The sequence below is a fragment of the Heteronotia binoei genome, chromosome 5 (assembly GCF_032191835.1).
Source record: "Heteronotia binoei isolate CCM8104 ecotype False Entrance Well chromosome 5, APGP_CSIRO_Hbin_v1, whole genome shotgun sequence".
Taxonomy (NCBI): domain Eukaryota; kingdom Metazoa; phylum Chordata; class Lepidosauria; order Squamata; family Gekkonidae; genus Heteronotia; species Heteronotia binoei.
The window spans coordinates 28,999,749-29,016,913 of NC_083227.1; the positions used below are offsets into that span (position 1 = coordinate 28,999,749).

Sequence of the window (17,165 nt, forward strand, 5' to 3'; positions counted from 1 at the left end):
AGAACATGTGGATACCTCTTTCCACAGGCAGACTGGATTAAACAACAATTAAAACTCAAGCTGCACCAAATAGCTAGAAAGGGGAAGATTGATCATAGATGGAACATAACTACAAATGACATTCAGAGGGCAAATGAAGATATCAATAGTTGAAATACATTTGAGGAATCCAGATTTCTAAGGGAGACCAAGAACTTTCAGGAATTCTGCCAAAAAACAAGAGTATGAGGTCTGGAAGCTTAAGAGAGAAAAAGCACAGGGAGAGGGTAAGTTTACCCCAAGGAAATGTACAGATGTCCTATACTGCTTGTAGGAACCAAAATTTGTGAGGTAAAGTTTAAAACATTGCCCTGTATAAGAAAACTACTAGAAATAACAAAAAGGATTCTCTATGAGGTGCACCATTTCCTTAGAACAATGGAAATCATAGGCGGACTATTTTAAAAGGGTTTACCAGTCACTAGAAAATTATTAACCTAGGAGAACTCCTGGTATTAGGGCAGTTTACAGGCAGAGGAGTCTCTCCAGCGGAGAAGGATTAGCTGTAAGTAGAACTTTGGGATGCCAGCTCCAGGCTGGAGATTCCTGAAATATTGAATCAGATGTGAGAATCACAAGGCGTGCAGTTCATTTCCTTGGACACCTATTCCCTCCAGAGGCTTTAGCCTCAATGTATTGGGGAAAAGGCTATGATTTCGGGAGAGACCTCCAGGTCCCACCTGGAGACTGGCGACCTTACAAAAACAAAGTAGTATGCACATCTTCCATCCAGGTATTTCTCTGGCTGGGGAGAGGCTGTCTGTGAGAGACTGCAATATTAGAAAAAGGTTTGGTAATGAAAGACTTTTGAAATTATATCTTTTAGACCCAAAATCAGGAGATGAGAATTCAAAATAGCACAAAAATATTTCCACACTATTTCCACCCTCCCCCCCTAGATGGGAAAGAAGGGGAAGGTTTTAACAGACACAATGGATTTGGCCAGTACTCTCTTATCTAATCCTGATAAGTTTTTACAAAGAGAGGTGGAAAAGAGGGAAATAATGAGCTTTCTGCCTGGGTGAGGCTCAAAATTGTAACTCTTTCCAGTTTCTTTAACTCAAGCTGAATTTGGCTGAGTTTATTTCAAGAGGGTTTTCCAATCATAGGGCAACATGGCATATCCTTGGGCGATGCCCTCCAAGGTCCCTTGCACAAAGGTGGATTTTAACCCATAATCCTTAATAGATTTATTCAATTCTCTCAGGACAGAATAAGGTAGCCCTGTCCAGGTCACCTAAACTCGGTCAGGGTGACTAGGATCTGGTCCCCGTGTTCTGGGGAACAGCCCTGGAGATTCCCCCCCCCCCAATCCTCTGACAAGTCCAGTTCCCCTGCCTCTTGGGCTCGAGCCAAAGAGCGTTCTAAGGGACTGAGAAGCATGGCGGGAGAGGACTGGGGCACCGGGAGGGCTGAGCCCAGAGGCTCACTGGGTGACACAACCGTCTGGGGAGCTCCCACGGGAGCTGAGGCCTCTGACCAAGGGGCCAGGGCCGGGTAGAGATAAGGAGGGGGTTCACCCGACGTCTCAGGGGGCTTACAGAGGATGTTCTCAGCCGGAGTGAACTGGCAAATAGCATGATGAATCCGCTGCCAGGTTATGAGCAGAGACATAGGAGCGCGGGGTTCCTGTTTTAATTCCGCCCCGATTTTCCCCCAGTCACTGGGCTTCATGGAACCACATTGTGGATACCATGGACACTGGCAGTCTATCTCCCGCAGGAGCTCAAGGATCTCTTTCCCTGACGGGCATCTGTCTGGCTGCTGTGACTGACATAATTTCCTTAGTTCATCTGCATGCACTACCTGTTCCTTAGACAACGTTTCCCCCATACTCACCTGAAATTGGTGCACCGTGAAGACCGAAGGGTCGGGTGAGCAGGAGCCGGGAGCTGATCACGTCGGGGTCACCAGCTGTAGGAGTCAAGGAGCCGTGGGAGTCAAGATACTGTGGGAGTCAAGAAACCAGACGAGATGACCGTGGGGTAAAAAAGCTGCTCTGTCGGGCCAGGAGCAGTGCTTTATTTTATATCCTTGTAAGCCAGGCGTTGGCTCAGGTAATGATTGATACCCTTTTACAACAGGGCAAAGTACAATGCACACGAAGCGGTTTCGGTTGGGGCCCTGCAGGGTACAGGCAGCACAGACAAGTCACGTGGTTTGCCAGCGTGATGTCTGATACTTGTTCCTGTACCCCTACATGGGAGGGGATGTCTGCTGGGCATTCCATTATTCCCTGTGGAGACCGATTCCCATAGGGTATAATGGTGACTTGATCCACAGGTATCTGGGGCTATAGGGGGGCTGTTTTTTGAAGAAGAGGAACCAAATTTTTGGCATAGCATCCAGTGCCTCTCATTCAAACATCCTCCAAGTTTCAAAAAGATTGGAACAGGGGGTCCAATTCTATGAGCTCCAAAAGAAGGTGCCCCTATCCTCCATTATTTTTAATGGAGGGAAGGCGTTTAAAAGATATTCAGTTCCTTTAAAAGTGATGGCCAGAACTCTCTTTGCAGTTCAGTTATGCTAGTCACAACCTTGCTCCTAGCTCCACCTCGACATCTCCTGGCTCCACCCCCAAAGTTCCCAGATATTTCTTGAATTGGCAACCCTAGGTTGAAACGCTTGGGGCTCTTTAGCTTGGAGAAACATCGACTGCGGGGTGACATGATAGAGGTTTACAAGATTATGCATGGGATGGAGAAAGTAGAGAAAGAAGTCCTTTTCTCCCTTTCTCACAATACAAGAACTCGTGGGCATTCAATGAAATTGCTGAGCAGTTAGGTTAGAATGGATAAAAGGAAGTACTTCTTCACCCAAAGGGTGATTAACATGTGGAATTCACTGCCACAGGAGGTGGTGGCGGCTACAAGCATAGCCAGCTTCAAGAGGGGATTGGATAAGAATATGGAGCAGAGGTCCATCAGTGTGTGTGTGTGTATACATTTTTTTTGGCCACTGTGTGACACAGAGTGTAGGACTCGATGGGCCATTGGCCTGATCCAGCATGGCTTCTCTTATGTTCTTAGGTGGGGCTTGGGGAGGGACCTCAGTGGAGGTATAATGAGTCTACCTTCCGTAGGAGCTGCTTTCTCCATGGGAGTTTATTTATGTAGTCTGGAGATCCTTTGTCATGGCAGGAGATCTCCAGTCTCCAACTGGAGGTTGGCAACCCTCAAACAAGCAGAGAAGGACTAGTGGACAGAAGTCTCTCTTCCCTTTCCCACAGTCTACAGTTGACTCCTGAGTCGTGACATTGGGACCGACTCTTGCAGGGTAGATGCCTCAATTTGCACATCTTTTCAGGAGAGCCAGGGAATGCCTCCTGGTAGCCTCCTAGAGTTGCTGGTCCCAAAGGGTTAAAGAGAAAGAGTCACAATTCCTAGAGCCGCGGGCAGCCGTGTTGGTCTGAAGCAGTTGAACAAACCAGGAGTCAAGTTTCACCTTTAAGACCAACCAATTTTTATTTAGAACTTAAGAGCACACGAAAGCTTACGTTCTAAATAAAAATTGGTTGGTCTTAAAGATACCATTTGACTCCTGCTTTGTTTAATTCCTAGAGCGGCACCAACAAGGAAGGCCATGTGATCTAACAGTCACTTCCTGCTTGGATTTCTTCCAATGGGTCCGATGGGTCTGACCTGCTACGTTGCTAAGAGTTTTTGAATGAAGGGGAGGTTAGGTTGCTATTGAGAGCAGTGGCATAACAGGATTTGCGTTTGGATTTTGTTTAAGTTAAAGAGACAAGTAACAACAGAATGTTTTCCTTGTATACCTCCATGCTTTTGACAATAAAAGAAGCCAGGCAGAAAATAAGCAGCGTTGGCTTTGCAGAGTAATACAGCTCTAGCACTTGACTTTATAGCATAATCTGGTAGAAGAAGAAGGTGATATCTTGATCCAGGTGAAGACTGGAGAAGGAGGAGGATGAGCAGAGGGCTGGACCCAGCAGATGCAGAAGCCAGGAGAGGCCCTGATGCTCCTGAGGCTGGGAGCAGAAGAGAGCCATGGGAAGGAGAGATGCAGAAGAACCTGGGAGACAACGTCCTCTCTCCAGATGTGCAGTGCCAGCAATTCAGGCACTTCTGCTATGAAGATGCCCAGGGACCCCGAGAGGTCTGCAGCCAACTCCACCATCTTTGCCGCCAGTGGCTGAAGCCAGAGAGGCACAGCAAGAAGGAGATGCTGGACCTGGTGATCCTGGAGCAGTTCCTGGCCATCCTGCCCCCGGAAATGGAGAGCTGGGTCAGGGAATGCGGGCCGGAGACCAGTTCCCAGGCAGTGGCCCTGGCAGAAGGCTTCCTTCTCAGCCAGGCAGAGGAGAAGAATCAGGACCAGCAGGTGAGAGGGAGTCATCTAGGTACATGGGGGAGCACAGAATATGAACAAAGGTTATCTTAAAAATCCCCACAGATTGCTTAGATGTACTAGAAACCTTCCAAGGAAGGAAAGAAATTCCTTGGCTCTTTGCTCAATCCATTTCTTACCCCCCCCCCCCAATTCTCCACTCCTATTTCAGAAGCTGGTACCATTTGCCAGAATGGCTACTTCTTTTCCCGAGTCAGGCAGGGATCTAGAAGACCCCAAGCGGAATCTGCTATTCTGGGTGGTCTCTCAGGAGCCTGACCAAAGAGCCCCCTTGCTAGGTAAGATCTAATGCAGATCTAATTTCATTGGATTTCTTCTTTCAGGAGCCTGAAATCTGCTTTCTGTTTTTTCTGATCCCTTGATTCTGTGATAGTTACCATACAGATTTTCCACTCAGCATTTCCTCCCCCCACCCCCCAGTTGCTGATCTTCCTGTACCATCTTCCTAGGAAGATCATACTCCAAGAGAATTTGTTCACAATGTGAATAGGAAGGTGTGGTATTTTGGGGACCTCCCATAACCATATTGCTGAGCATTTTGCCTCCCTATCGCCCATCACCTTCCATTTTTCCCTACCTCAGACAGTGGGCTTTTTGCTCACTTTTTGTTGTAGCTGGTATGTTACATAAAGATGAAGTGTGTTTCAACAGTTTAAGATTTCCTATGTGCAAAATAGCCTTTTATGGAGCCCACATGAGCTGATATTTTATTTTACAGACAGAGGGGAAGGTCATGGCTTAGGAGAAGAGCATCTGAGGTCCCAGGTTCAATCCCCAGCATGTGAAACGACCAGGAAAGCAGGTGATATGAAAGACCTGCACCTGAGACCCTGGAAAGCTGCTGTCAGTTTAGGTAGACAATACTGGCCTTGATGGTTTGATTCAGTACAAGGACTGCCAAATAAAGGGCAGGACCAGGAGTGGAATTCTAGCAGGAGCTCCTTTGCATATTAGGCCACACCCCTTGATGTAGCCAATCCTCCAAGAGCTTACAAAAAAGAGCCTAGTAAGCCCTTGGAGGATGGCTACATTAGAGGGTGTGGCCAATATGCAAAGGAGCTCCTGCTAGAATTCCACCCCTGAGCAGGACATCTTCGAATTCAATTTTTGTCCCTCACAGATGGAGGAGCAATGCAGGAGATCTATTCCTCGCCATCTCTTTGGGGTGGAGGGAACACGGGTTCCATGCGGCCGGATCCAGTAAGTGTGGAGTTTGGAAAAGTCCCCTGGGTGCCTCTCTAGACCTAAGAGAATTTCTCTCTCTATCTCTTTGGTTCTTTTTGTATTGCTCACCATGAAAATACGTAAGATTAAAATTTGAATCCTGGAAGTGAATGTTGTGCCTTTGTCACAGTTTCACAACCTGAAGGAACAGGCTTCCTCCTCGGGAGGTGGTGGGCTCTCCTTCCTTAGCGGCTTTTAAACAGAGGCTAGATGGCCATCTGACAGCAATGAAAGGTATTTGTTTCCTGCATTGTGCAAGGGGTTGGACTAGATGACCCTGGAGGTCCCTTCCGGCTCTATGATTCTATTATTGTAATATGAATATGTAGGCAGTAAATCAAGATGGGAAGCCATGTTAGCCCAGGCCTGTAGCCACAGGTGGGCCTGTGGGGGCACTGCCCCCTAACTTCCAGACAGGGCACCCTGACCTCCAGGGAGCACCCTGCTTTTCTCTCTCTCTGTCTCTCTCTCTCTCGCCATGGCTGAGCTGCTAAAGTGTCAGTAGCGGCAGCCGGAGCTGAGGAAGCTGAGCAGGACACAGTGCACTGCAGCAGCAAAAGCAGCAGGTAGAGAGGAGAGAGGTGGGGTAGTGGGAAGTGGAGGAAGCCACATGGAATGGGCAGGGGAGGGGGGACAGATGGAGCTGCTGGCTGCAAAGTGCCCGGGTAGGGGAGAGGTAGGTGGAAGGAAAGCCCCCCCTGCTTTCACGCAAGGTGCAGTCCTTCCTTGACTCCAAAGTTTTAGGGTTGGCTGCCTCGACGTGGCCACTTTCACAGCCTCCAGCTTTTGCTCCTACCCTAAGAAGCGGCAAGCCCCGCAATGGATGGGAAAGGATGCCCCCTGACTTTTTGAAAAAGCCCCCTGACTTTTAAAATCCTGGCCATGGCCCTGTGTTAGCCTGTCTGTAGCAGTGGGAAAGAGCAAGAGTCCAGGAGCACCTTAATTTGTGGCAGGGTGTGAGCTTTTGGGAGTCACTGCTCAATTAGTCTTTCTTCAGATCTGAAGAAATGAGCAGTGACTCACAAGGCCCCCATTCCTTGCCACAAATTTTTGTTAGTGATTAAGGTGATACTGGACTCTTGCTCTTCTGCTAAGGAAGTTCTGTCCAAAGTCTGGAGGAGCTGGTAAATTATTCCTGGGGACATTGTTTTCAAGTTTGCTGTAGAGAGCCAGTTTGGTGTAGCGGTTAAGCATGCGGACTCTTATCTGGGAGAACCAGGTTTGATTCCCCACTCCTCCACCTGCAGCTGCTGGAATGGCCTTGGATCAGCCATAGCTCTTGTAGGAGTTGTCCTTGAAAGGGCAGCTGCTCTCTCAGCCCCACCCTTTTGCGGGGGGAGAAGATATAGGAGATTGTAAGCCGCTCTGAGTCTCTGATTCAGAGAGAAGGGTGGGATATAAATCTGCAGCCCCGAAAAACTACACCTACCAAAAGACAGATAAAACTTAAAAATAAAACATGCTTAAAACATTAGCACTTGTTGGTCTTAAAGGTGCTTTTCTTGTATCTCTCTCATGGGATCCAGGGAACTGGGCAAAGGAAGCTATGACTCTTTCCTTCCTTTCCCATGGGACCAGGAGGAGTCTCAGCCAATAAAAGGAAGAGAGGCTTGGCTCAGTAGCTCTGCTGTGTGATTGAGAGATCCTGGCAAAGCAAGCTCTCCTTCCCTCTTTTCCTCCCCAAGGGAGGAGTTTCAGCCAATGGAGAAAATAGAGGTTTTGCTCTGTAGCTCCTGTGAGATTGAGCAAGCCTGGAAAAGCAAGCTGTGATGCAGAAGGACGTCACAATGTAAACGAGACCACGGAGGAGACACTAAGCCACAACAAAAAGAAAAAAAACTCAGTGTAAAATGCAATTTTAACTTGTTGTGAAGAATAAGTATCAAAATACAAAACGAATATTATCAGTACATATCACCAAGTTAAAACCTCATAAGTTACTCAGTGCTCCTACTGCCCTTATGTGGCTGAAAGCCACTAAATTACATTCAGTTCAGTATTAAAAATAGGTGGTCCAACAGAGAACCGATGTGCTTTGCAAGCCGTCCCAGGGACGCCTGCATTGCTGATAAGGATAGTATTTACTATGGTGTTCTCACTATTATGCGTGCTAATTAGAGAAAGCTAGGAATTCATTTGGCACTACTGGACCTGGAAAACTGTACAATACTCATAAGAATGGTCCCTAGAAGAAGGATTTGAGATCCGAAACAGCTTGCAAAGCTGGACAACCGACTTTTAATACTGGACTTAATGCAATTTAGTGGCTTTCAGCCACATAAGGGCAGTAGGAGCATTGAGTAACTTATGAGGTTTTAACTTGGTGATATGTACTGATAGTAATCATTCTGTATTTTGATACTTATTCTTCACAACAAGTTAAAATTGCATTTTACACAGAGAGTTTTTTCTTTTTGTTGTGATGCAGAAGGAAGCAAGAGAGAGGGAGAAGGAAGCAGATGACAGCCAGCTGCTTGGGGGCCGGATCTGGCCCTTGGGCCACATGTTTGACACCCCCGATCTATGATTTTTCAAGGCAGGAGTTTTCAGAGATGGTTTGCCACTGCCAGCCTCTCTGCAGCAACTGTGGTATTCCTTGGTGGTTCTCCTTCCAAACACTGACCAGAACCTATTCTGTTTAGCTTCTAAGAGCTGAAGAGATGAGACTAGCCTGGACTATTTAGGTCAGGGCACCAAGGAGCATGGTGGGAAGCAATTGAAGTCACTTAAGGAGTATTTCTGAGGAAGGTCTGGATCCTGTGAGGAGACAAATATCTTGAACTGGCCTTGGATAGTGATAGGAGAAGGAGTCTTGCATTAGAGCAGGGGTGTCAAACATGTGGCCTGGGGGCTGAATCAGACCCCCGGAGGGCTGCTATCAGGCCCTCAAGCAACTGGCTGTCGTCTGCTTCTCTCTCCCTCTCTCGCTTCCTTCTGCATCACAGCTTGCTTTGCAAGGGCTTGCTTGATCTCACAGGAGCTACAGAAAACCCCCCCCTCTATTTTCTCCATTAGCTGAGGCGCCTCCCTTGGGGGAGCAAGGGGGGAGGCAGAGCTTGCTTTGCCAGGCTCTCTCAGTCGCACAACAGCACTAGTGAGCCAAGCCTCTTTTCCTTCTATTGGCTGAGGCTCCTCCCCCTCTGGTCTCCCGGGGAAGAAAGGAAAAAGCCAGAGCTTCCTTTGCCCAGTTCCCTGGATCCCATGGGAGAGATACAAAGAAAGCACCTTTAAAACCATCAAGTGCTAATGTTTTAAGCAAGTTTTGTTTTAATGTGTTTTTTTTAAATTGATTGTGTTTGTGTCTTTTATAAAGTTTATATATCTGCTACCTGCCATTACATTTTATGACACGCATGACCCAACAAGGTCTCATTTATGTCAGTTCCAGCCCTCATAACAAATGAGTTCGACACCCCTGTGTTAGAGAGACACTGAGGAATAGTAGCTATCTGAAGAACAGTAGTCTGGCTGTTGGATTATATCTGAAGAAAATCATTTTAAAATCCCCCCTCCAAACCCGCTGGAAAGTTTGGTCCCTGATCTGTCTGTCCGTCCTTTCTCAGCCTAGTCTACCGTACAGGGAGGATTAAGTGAGGGAGAAGAGACCTTTCAGTGCCACTCTGAGCTTCTTGGAAGAAAGACAAGATTAAAAAAAAGAAAAGAAAACCCAATGTGTGAGAATAAACAGTCTTCTTCCTGCAGCATCTGGTGACCCTTGAGGAAGTGTCTGTGCATTTCACCCAGGAGGAGTGGGCCCTGCTGGATCTGGACCAAAGAGCCTTGTACATCGAAGTCATGTTGGAGAATTGTGGGAACGTGGCCACTCTAGGTAAGCCTCTTGCTTTCTTGCTATCTGTGAACTAAAAGAACTCCCTCACACAGGCACACACACAGGCACACACACACATACACAATGGCTTATTGCACTTGAGAAGTCACAGAATAACATCCCTTTAATCATTCTAGTTGCCCTTTTCTGCACTTTTCCCAATGTTATAATATCTTTTTTGAGATGCAGTGACCAGAATTGTACACATACCATCGATTTATATAGGGGTATTATGATACCGTGCTTTTATTTAGCAAATTTTATGCTTGTATTGTAAGAAAGGGGAACAATACCTCCTTCTCCACCTTTTACAAGAAGAGCCTTGCCGGATTAGACCAGTGGTCCGTCTAATCCAGTCTCACATTTCCTGCAGACGCCAACCAGTTACCATGAAATGTCACAAGCAGAAGAGTGCAGGCCAGTGATTTATATAAGAACATACATAAGAAGCCATGTTGGATCAGGCCAATGGCCCATCCAGTTCAACACTCTGTGTTACACAGTGGCCAAAAACCCCCAAGTGCCATCAAGAGGTCCACCAGTGGGGCTAGGAGGCCTTCCACTGTGCCCCCCCCCCCAAGCACAAGAATGCAGAGCATCACTGCCCCAGACAGAGAGTTCCAATGATAAGCTGTGGCTAATTTCTCCCAATGTTGTTTCTTTTTGCTGAAAGAGATTGTTCTGAGTTCCATATAGTGATCATAGCTAACAGCCTTTTATGCAACTATCCTCTAAAAATAATTAGCAAAGGGCATATAAATCCTGTCATATTTGAAAGGTTTTTTTTCCGTCTTGTTGGTATCAAGAATAACTAGCTGAATCACAGAGAGCTTCACTCTGATCACATCTAGGCTGGGCTGCTGCAGTACAATCTATCTGGGTCTGCCTTTGAAGACTGTTCAGGAGCTTTGGCTGGCACAGGTGTTAAAAGTGCTTTCACCTCAGATCTTACCAGCTTCCTTTCTTTCTCCCAGCAGGCAGTGGGTGGAAGAGGGAAGCAGAGGGAAAACCACACCAGATCTCATTGGATGCAGCCAAATTTACAACAAAGAAACAGCAAAGAAGAAAAACTGAAGTGGAACAGAAGAGGGGTAATGATTTCTCTGCTTCTCTGGGTGCTGAATCCCGAGGCATCCTCTCAGCCCAAGAAAAGAATATGTGCCCTGTGTGTGGGAAAATATTCACTTATAAGTCAGTTTTTGATACACACTGGAGAATCCACACTAGGAAGAAGCCATTTAAATGCTTGGAGTGTGGAAAGAGCTTTACTCAAAGCACCACCCTTACGTTACATAAGAGAACACACACAGGGGTGAAGCCGTATGCCTGCCCAAAATGCAGGAAGAAGTTCAGCCGTAGTTCAGCTCTCACATTGCATAAAAGAATTCACATGGGAGAAAAAACATACAAATGTTTAGACTGTGGAAAGAACTTCCGCTGGTACACATACCTTACTCTACATCAAAGAATCCATTCACATACATGCACTGAAAGTGGACAGAATTTCAGTTGGAGGTGCACCTATAGGTCTCAACCAAAAATCCATCTAGGAGAAAAACCATATAAATGTACAGACTGTGGAAAGACTTTCAGAAAAAGAACAGATTTGAATTCCCATCAAAGAATTCACACAGGGGAAAAACCCTACAAATGCTCAGAGTGCGGAAAGACTTTCAGATGGAATACCCAATTTAGCTTACATCAAAGAACACACACAGGGGAAGAACCATATAGATGCTCCCAGTGTGGAAAGAGCTTCAGTCGGAGTACACATCTCAGTTCACACCAAAGACTTCACACAGGGGAGAAACCATATAAATGTCTTGAGTGTGGAAAGAACTTTAGCTGGAGTCGCAACCTGTTGTCCCATCAAAAAATCCACTTGGTAGAAAAACCATATAAATGCTCAGATTGTGAGAAGAGTTTTGGAAACAGAACAGATCTGAATTCCCATCAAAGGATACACACAGGGGAGAAACCTTATAAATGTTCAGAGTGTGGAGAAGCATTCAGTTGGAGTACTCAGTTGTCTTCCCATCGAAGAATACATACAGGGGAGGAGCGGTTCAAATGCTCAGAATGTGGGAAGAGTTTCAGCCGGAGCACAAGTCTTTCATCTCACCAACGAATCCACACAGGGGAGAAACCATATGAATGCTTGCAGTGTGGAAAGAGCTTCAGTCGGAGCACGTATCTGACCTCACACAAAAGGATTCACACCGGGGAGAAACCTTACCAGTGCTCAGAATGCGGAAGGGGTTTCAGTCAAAGCGCTCATCTTGCTTCTCATCAACGAATCCACACGGGCGAGAAACCGTTTCAGTGTTCCGAGTGCGGGAGGAGCTTCGGTCAAAGGAGAAACCTTGCATCCCATCAGAAGATCCATACAGGGGACAAGCTGTATCAGTGCTTGGTGTGTGGAAAGAGCTTCATTCAGAGGAGAACTCTTATTTCCCATCAAAGAATGCACACAACAGAGACTCCTGTGGATCCTAAAAAGGCTCCCTGTATACTGCAGACAGCAGATGGATCGTAACAAGTATCTCATGTTCAAGGATTCACACCTAGCAAAGACCATATAAAGACTCAGAGTTGACATTTTCTGTCCAATGGCAAATCTGTGTCCCACAGAGATTCCATACAGAGAGCAATTGTATAATGATGATGATACTGGATTTATATCCCGCCCTCCACTCTGAATCTCAGAGTGGCTCACAATCTCCTTTATCTTCCTCCCCCCAGAACAGAGATGCTGTGAGGTGGGTTGGGCTGAGAAGACTCTCACAGCAGCTGCCCTTTCAAGGACAACCTCTGCTAGAGCTATGGCTAACCCAAGGCCATTCCAGTAGGTGCAAGTGAAGGAGTGGGGAATCAAACCCTGCTCTCTCAGATAAGAGTCCGCACACTTAACCACTACATGAAACTGGCTCTCTAGAGCAGGGGTGGCCAACGGTAGCTCTCCAGATGTTTTTTTGCCTACAACTCCCATCAGCCCAACCAGCATGGCCAATGGCTGGGGCTAATGGGAGTTGTAGGCAAAAAACATCTGGAGAGCTACCGTTGACCACCCCTGCTCTAGACACATAAGCATGTGTCAACTAATTCTCTGATGCCTCCTTGTGTTTGGGAGGCAAACTTCAATTGGAATAACATTGGAGCAGCTGAGAATTTGCCCAGTCCCTTCAGGTGTGTTAATTTTTCAATCCAGTAAGGCAAGTCGTCCACCTCCACCTGTGAGGCCTCCAGGTTGACAGCTGCCATTCCTAAGAGAGAAAACACTGGACTGAATCCTTTGACTTCTTCCTGGAGAGTGACTAAGACTCCTGTCTAATGGAAGAAACATGCTTTGGTTTTCTACCTTTAACAGATCTCTGAAGTGACAAAAAAAAAAATCCCAATCAAGTATACACTAATGAGGTCTGAACTCGCTGAGACTGAGAGAGAAAAAGATTTGGGGGTCATAGTGGACAGCTAATTGAAAGTGTCAACACAGCATCCTACAGCCGTGAAAAAGGCAATGAAAGAAACAATTACTGTGATGCACTGGCTAACAACGTTTAATAAAACCATTTAAAAACCTTTTTAATATCTTTTTGTTTTTTGCAACTATTTATAAAATTAAGAATGATCTATTTCCGTTCAGCTTTGTGGTATGTCTTGTTCTTACCTTGGTTTATTCCAGGATGAGAAAATTTAAGATAGAAGATGTTGCAGAAGAGCATTGACATTGGGTTGTCACAAGAGGCTGGTAACTCTGGAAGAAATATAGGAAGGATTACTCCAGAGGAAGTCGATTGATGAAATGAGCCTATATCCGGGTGCTCATAGGACCTTTCTTGTAATATTGGAGAATGGACCTTTGTGATAATATTGTTATGTGAAATTGTTATTTCTAGTGAACTACAAAAAGATATTTAAAAAGTTTTTAAATGGTTTTATTAAACTTTGTTAGCCAGTACATCACAGTAATTGTTTCTTTCATTGCCTGTCTTATCAACTGTGATCCCTTTTTGCTGATTATACAGCAGTGAAAAAGGCAGACTCTGAGTTAGGGATTATTAGGAAAGGGATTGAAAATAAAATTGATACTGCAATGCCCCTGTATAGATCTATGGTGTAGCCTTATTCAGAAACCTGTGCACGGTCCTTGTTATCCTATCTCAAAAAGGACATTGCAGAGCTGGAAAAAGTACAGAGGAGGGCAAACAAGATGATGAGGGGGTTGGAACGCCTTCTTTAGGTAGAAAAATTGAAGAGTCTGGGACTTTTCAGTGTAGAAAAGAGGATTGGGGGGGGGCATTGTATATAAAAGGCATGGGATGGAAAGAGTTGACAAAGGGAACTTTTTCTCCCTCTCCCGAAAGGCTATAACTCAAGGGCATCCCATGAAGCTGATGGGCAGTAGGTTCAGGATGGTTGAAAGGAAATACTACTTTACACAGAGAGTGTAGTGCTCTGTATTCTAGGTGCTTGGGGGGGGGGGGGGGTGCAACAGTGGGAGGACTTCTGGCCCTGCTGGTGAACTTCCTGATGTCACCTGAATTTTGGCCACGGTGTGACACCAAGCGTTGGAGCGGATGGACCATTGGCCTGACCCAGCATGGCTTCTCCTAAGTTTATTTATTTTTGCAGTTGGTATCCTGCCCTACCCAACAAGCAGGCTCAGGGCAGCTCACATCATATCATAAAATGTCAAGCCATTCTAAAAAAGATTGAATAACCAACGCAGTACAGATAAGATTAAAAGATGAATAACTAATTCTTTTTTTTAACTGAAATTTTTATTGAATTGAATTCTACTGCAAACCAACACTAATTATTAACCACCTTTTCCCATCAATCTACTATAACATTCATCCGTGTTTAACAATAGAAAGGAAAGGAAAGGTCCCCTGTGCAAGCACCAGTCATTTTCGACTCTCGGGTGGCGTTGCTTTCACAACATTTTCATGGCAGACTTTTTTACAGGGTGGTTTGCCATTGCCTTCCCCAGTCATCTACACTTCCCCCCCAGCAAGCTGGGTACTCATTCTACCGACTTCGGAAGGTTGCAAGGCTGAGTCAACCTCGAGCCGGCTACCTGAAAACCCAGCTTCCACTGGGGATCGAACTCAGGTCATGAGCAGAGCTTAGGACTGCAGTACTACAGCTTTAAACACTCTGTGCCACGGGGCTCTTGTCAACAATAGAAAACGTTTTTCAATTTATCTACATACAATTGATACACCTATAGTAGTCAAGACTCATTTTCTATTCAAAATCTTATTATCTTGTATCACCCATTATTCACCATTCAGTTCCCCCTATTTCATTTTATCCTAATCACCTTAATAACAATAATATCAACCTAATTACCTACATATCATTCTAGACCAGGGGTGGCCAAATGGCAGCTCAGGAGCCACATGTGGTTCTTTCACACATATTATGTGGCTCTCCAAGCCTTCACCATCCCATCGGCCGGGTGGAGAAGGCATTTCTCTCTTTAAATCACTTCTCCAAGCCAAGCCAGTCAGCAGCTTCGACAATGCATTTAAAGTTAAAGTTGCTTTCTTTCCATCTCGGTCCCCTGTCTATTTTCCTTCCTTCCTGTCTTGTTGCTTTGAAACATCTGACATTTATTCTATGTGGCTCTTACATTAGGCAAGTTTGGCCACCCGTGTTCTAGATTAAACTTCTTACACTAACCATCTTCTAGTGGAATTCTTTTGGGTCCTTGGGCCAGATATACTCTCCCAGCCTAACTTATCTCCCAGCATTGTTATGAAGATAAAACAGGAGAAAAACAGGGCTTTTTTTGCAGCAGGAACTCCTTTGCATATTAGGCCACACACCCCTGATGTAGCCAGTCCTCCGAGAGCTTACAGTAATAACAGCCCTATAAGCTCTTGGAGGACTGGCTACATAAGAGGGGTGTGGCCTAATATGCAAAGGAGTTCCTGCTACAAAAAAAAAAGCCCCTGAGAGGAGTAGATGTAAGCTGCTTTGGTTCCCCATTGCGGAGAAAGGTTAATTAGAAATGAAGCAGTTTTTTAAAAAGATTAATAATAAAGATTGTTCCATAGCCCCTTTTTGTTACAACCCTTCTGAGTATTGGAAGGCAGAATTGGGAGTCATGGAGTGAACGTAAGAACAGAAAAGAAACCATGTTGGATCAGGCCAATGGCCCATCCAGTCCAACACTGTGTCACACAGTGGCAAAAAAAAAACACCAGATGCCATCAGGAGGTTCACCAGTGGGGCCAGAACTCCAGAATCCCTCCCAGTGTTGCCCCCCAAGCACCCAAGAATGCAGAGCATACCTGCCCCAGAACATAGTGTTCCTTCTAGATCTTGTGGCTAATAGCCACTGGTGGAACTCTGCCCCAGATGTTTATCCAGGCCCCCCTTGCAGCTGTCTATGCTTGTAGCCACCACCTCTTCCTGTGGCAGTGAATTCCACATGTTAATGACTCTTTGGGTGAAGAAGCACTGATCATCCAGGTGGCCTTGGCACTGCCGAAACGTAACATCTGCCTTTTGCAGAGTGGTCACAGGGACTCCCTAAGGGAGCCACACTAAAGTGCTTTTGTTTTTCGTATCAGCACTTCTGAAGGCATTAAGATGAGGTCTGAGCAGCATAAGAGTTTTCCTTTATTTTTATTAAACTATAGTAAAAGAAGAATTCGATTTGTACCCCACTCTTCACTCAGTGTCTCAGTGTGGCTTACAGTCTTCCTCACTCCCTCTCCCCATAACAGACCCCCTGTGAGGTAGGTGGGGCTGAGAGAGCTGCTCTTGAGAGAACAGCTGGGAGAGAACTGTGACTGACCCAAGGTCGCCCAGCTGGCTGCATGTGGAGGGGTGGGAAGTCAAACCCAGTTCTCCAGATTAGAGTTTGCCGCTCTTAATCTCTACACCAAACTAGTAGTGGATGGATCTGGGCTGTTGTTTGGCGTGGAATTGTTAGGGTAGCATCTTTGGGAACTGTTGGAAGGGCAAGCTAGAATTTGTGTGCTGTTGTTTGTTGTTGGAGGAGGGGCTGTGGCTCAATGGAGGAGCCTCTGCTTTGCCTGCAGAAGGTCCCAGGCTCAATCCCTGGCATCTCCAGTTAAAAGGACCAGGCGGGAGTTGATGGGACACAACTTAGCCTTAGACCCTGGAGAGCTGCTGCTAGTCTGCGTAGACAATACTGACCTTGATGATACAGTAGTAGTAGAAGAAGAGTTGGATCTATACCAGGGGTGGCCAAACTTGTGTAATGTAAGAGCCACCTAGAATAAACGTCAGACGTTTGTGAGCCACAAAACATAAGATGTTTGAGAGCTGCAAGACATGAACGTCAGATGTTTGAGAGCAGGAAGGAAGGCAGGCAAATGGAGGGAGGGAGGGAGGAAGAGGTGGAAAGAAAGCAACTTTTAACTTTAAATGCATTCTCCAAGCCACCAGCTGGCTTGACTTGGAGAGGTGATTTAAAGAGAGAAATGCCTTCTCCAAGTTGGCAGATAGGGTGCTGGGGGCTTCATGAGCCACACAATATGTGTGAAAGAGCCACAGTTTGGCCACCCCTGTTCTATATTCTGCTCTTTACTCAGACTCTCAGAGTGGCTTACAATCTTCCTTTCCCCACAACAGACACTGCATGAGGCAGGTGGGATGGAGAGAGCTCCGAGAGAATTGTCTTTAAGAAGAAGAATTGCAGATTTATACACCGCCCTTCTCTCTG

General features: G+C 46.0%; 3 protein-coding genes across 3 annotated transcripts in view; 2 read left to right on the plus strand and 1 right to left on the minus strand.

Moving 5' to 3' along the window:
* Positions 1 to 17,165, minus strand: part of LOC132571225 (zinc finger protein 709-like) — a 1,224,940-nt gene that overhangs the window by 71,722 nt on the left and 1,136,053 nt on the right. The window lies entirely within an intron of this gene.
* LOC132571257 (zinc finger protein 883-like) overlaps positions 1 to 17,165 on the plus strand; it is a 259,231-nt gene that overhangs the window by 21,528 nt on the left and 220,538 nt on the right. The window contains exon 2 of the mRNA XM_060238006.1: positions 4,060 to 4,380. Coding sequence (XP_060093989.1) covers positions 4,060 to 4,380 — 321 coding nt within the window. The remainder of the gene's footprint in view (positions 1 to 4,059; positions 4,381 to 17,165) is intronic.
* LOC132570981 (uncharacterized) overlaps positions 4,587 to 17,165 on the plus strand; it is a 52,858-nt gene continuing 40,279 nt past the window's right edge. Inside the window, exons 1-5 of the mRNA XM_060237616.1 lie at positions 4,587 to 4,685; positions 5,528 to 5,587; positions 9,320 to 9,460; positions 10,435 to 11,992; positions 13,104 to 13,110. Of these exons, the coding sequence (XP_060093599.1) occupies positions 5,539 to 5,587; positions 9,320 to 9,460; positions 10,435 to 11,992; positions 13,104 to 13,110 (1,755 nt within the window). The 5' untranslated portion in view covers positions 4,587 to 4,685; positions 5,528 to 5,538. The remainder of the gene's footprint in view (positions 4,686 to 5,527; positions 5,588 to 9,319; positions 9,461 to 10,434; positions 11,993 to 13,103; positions 13,111 to 17,165) is intronic.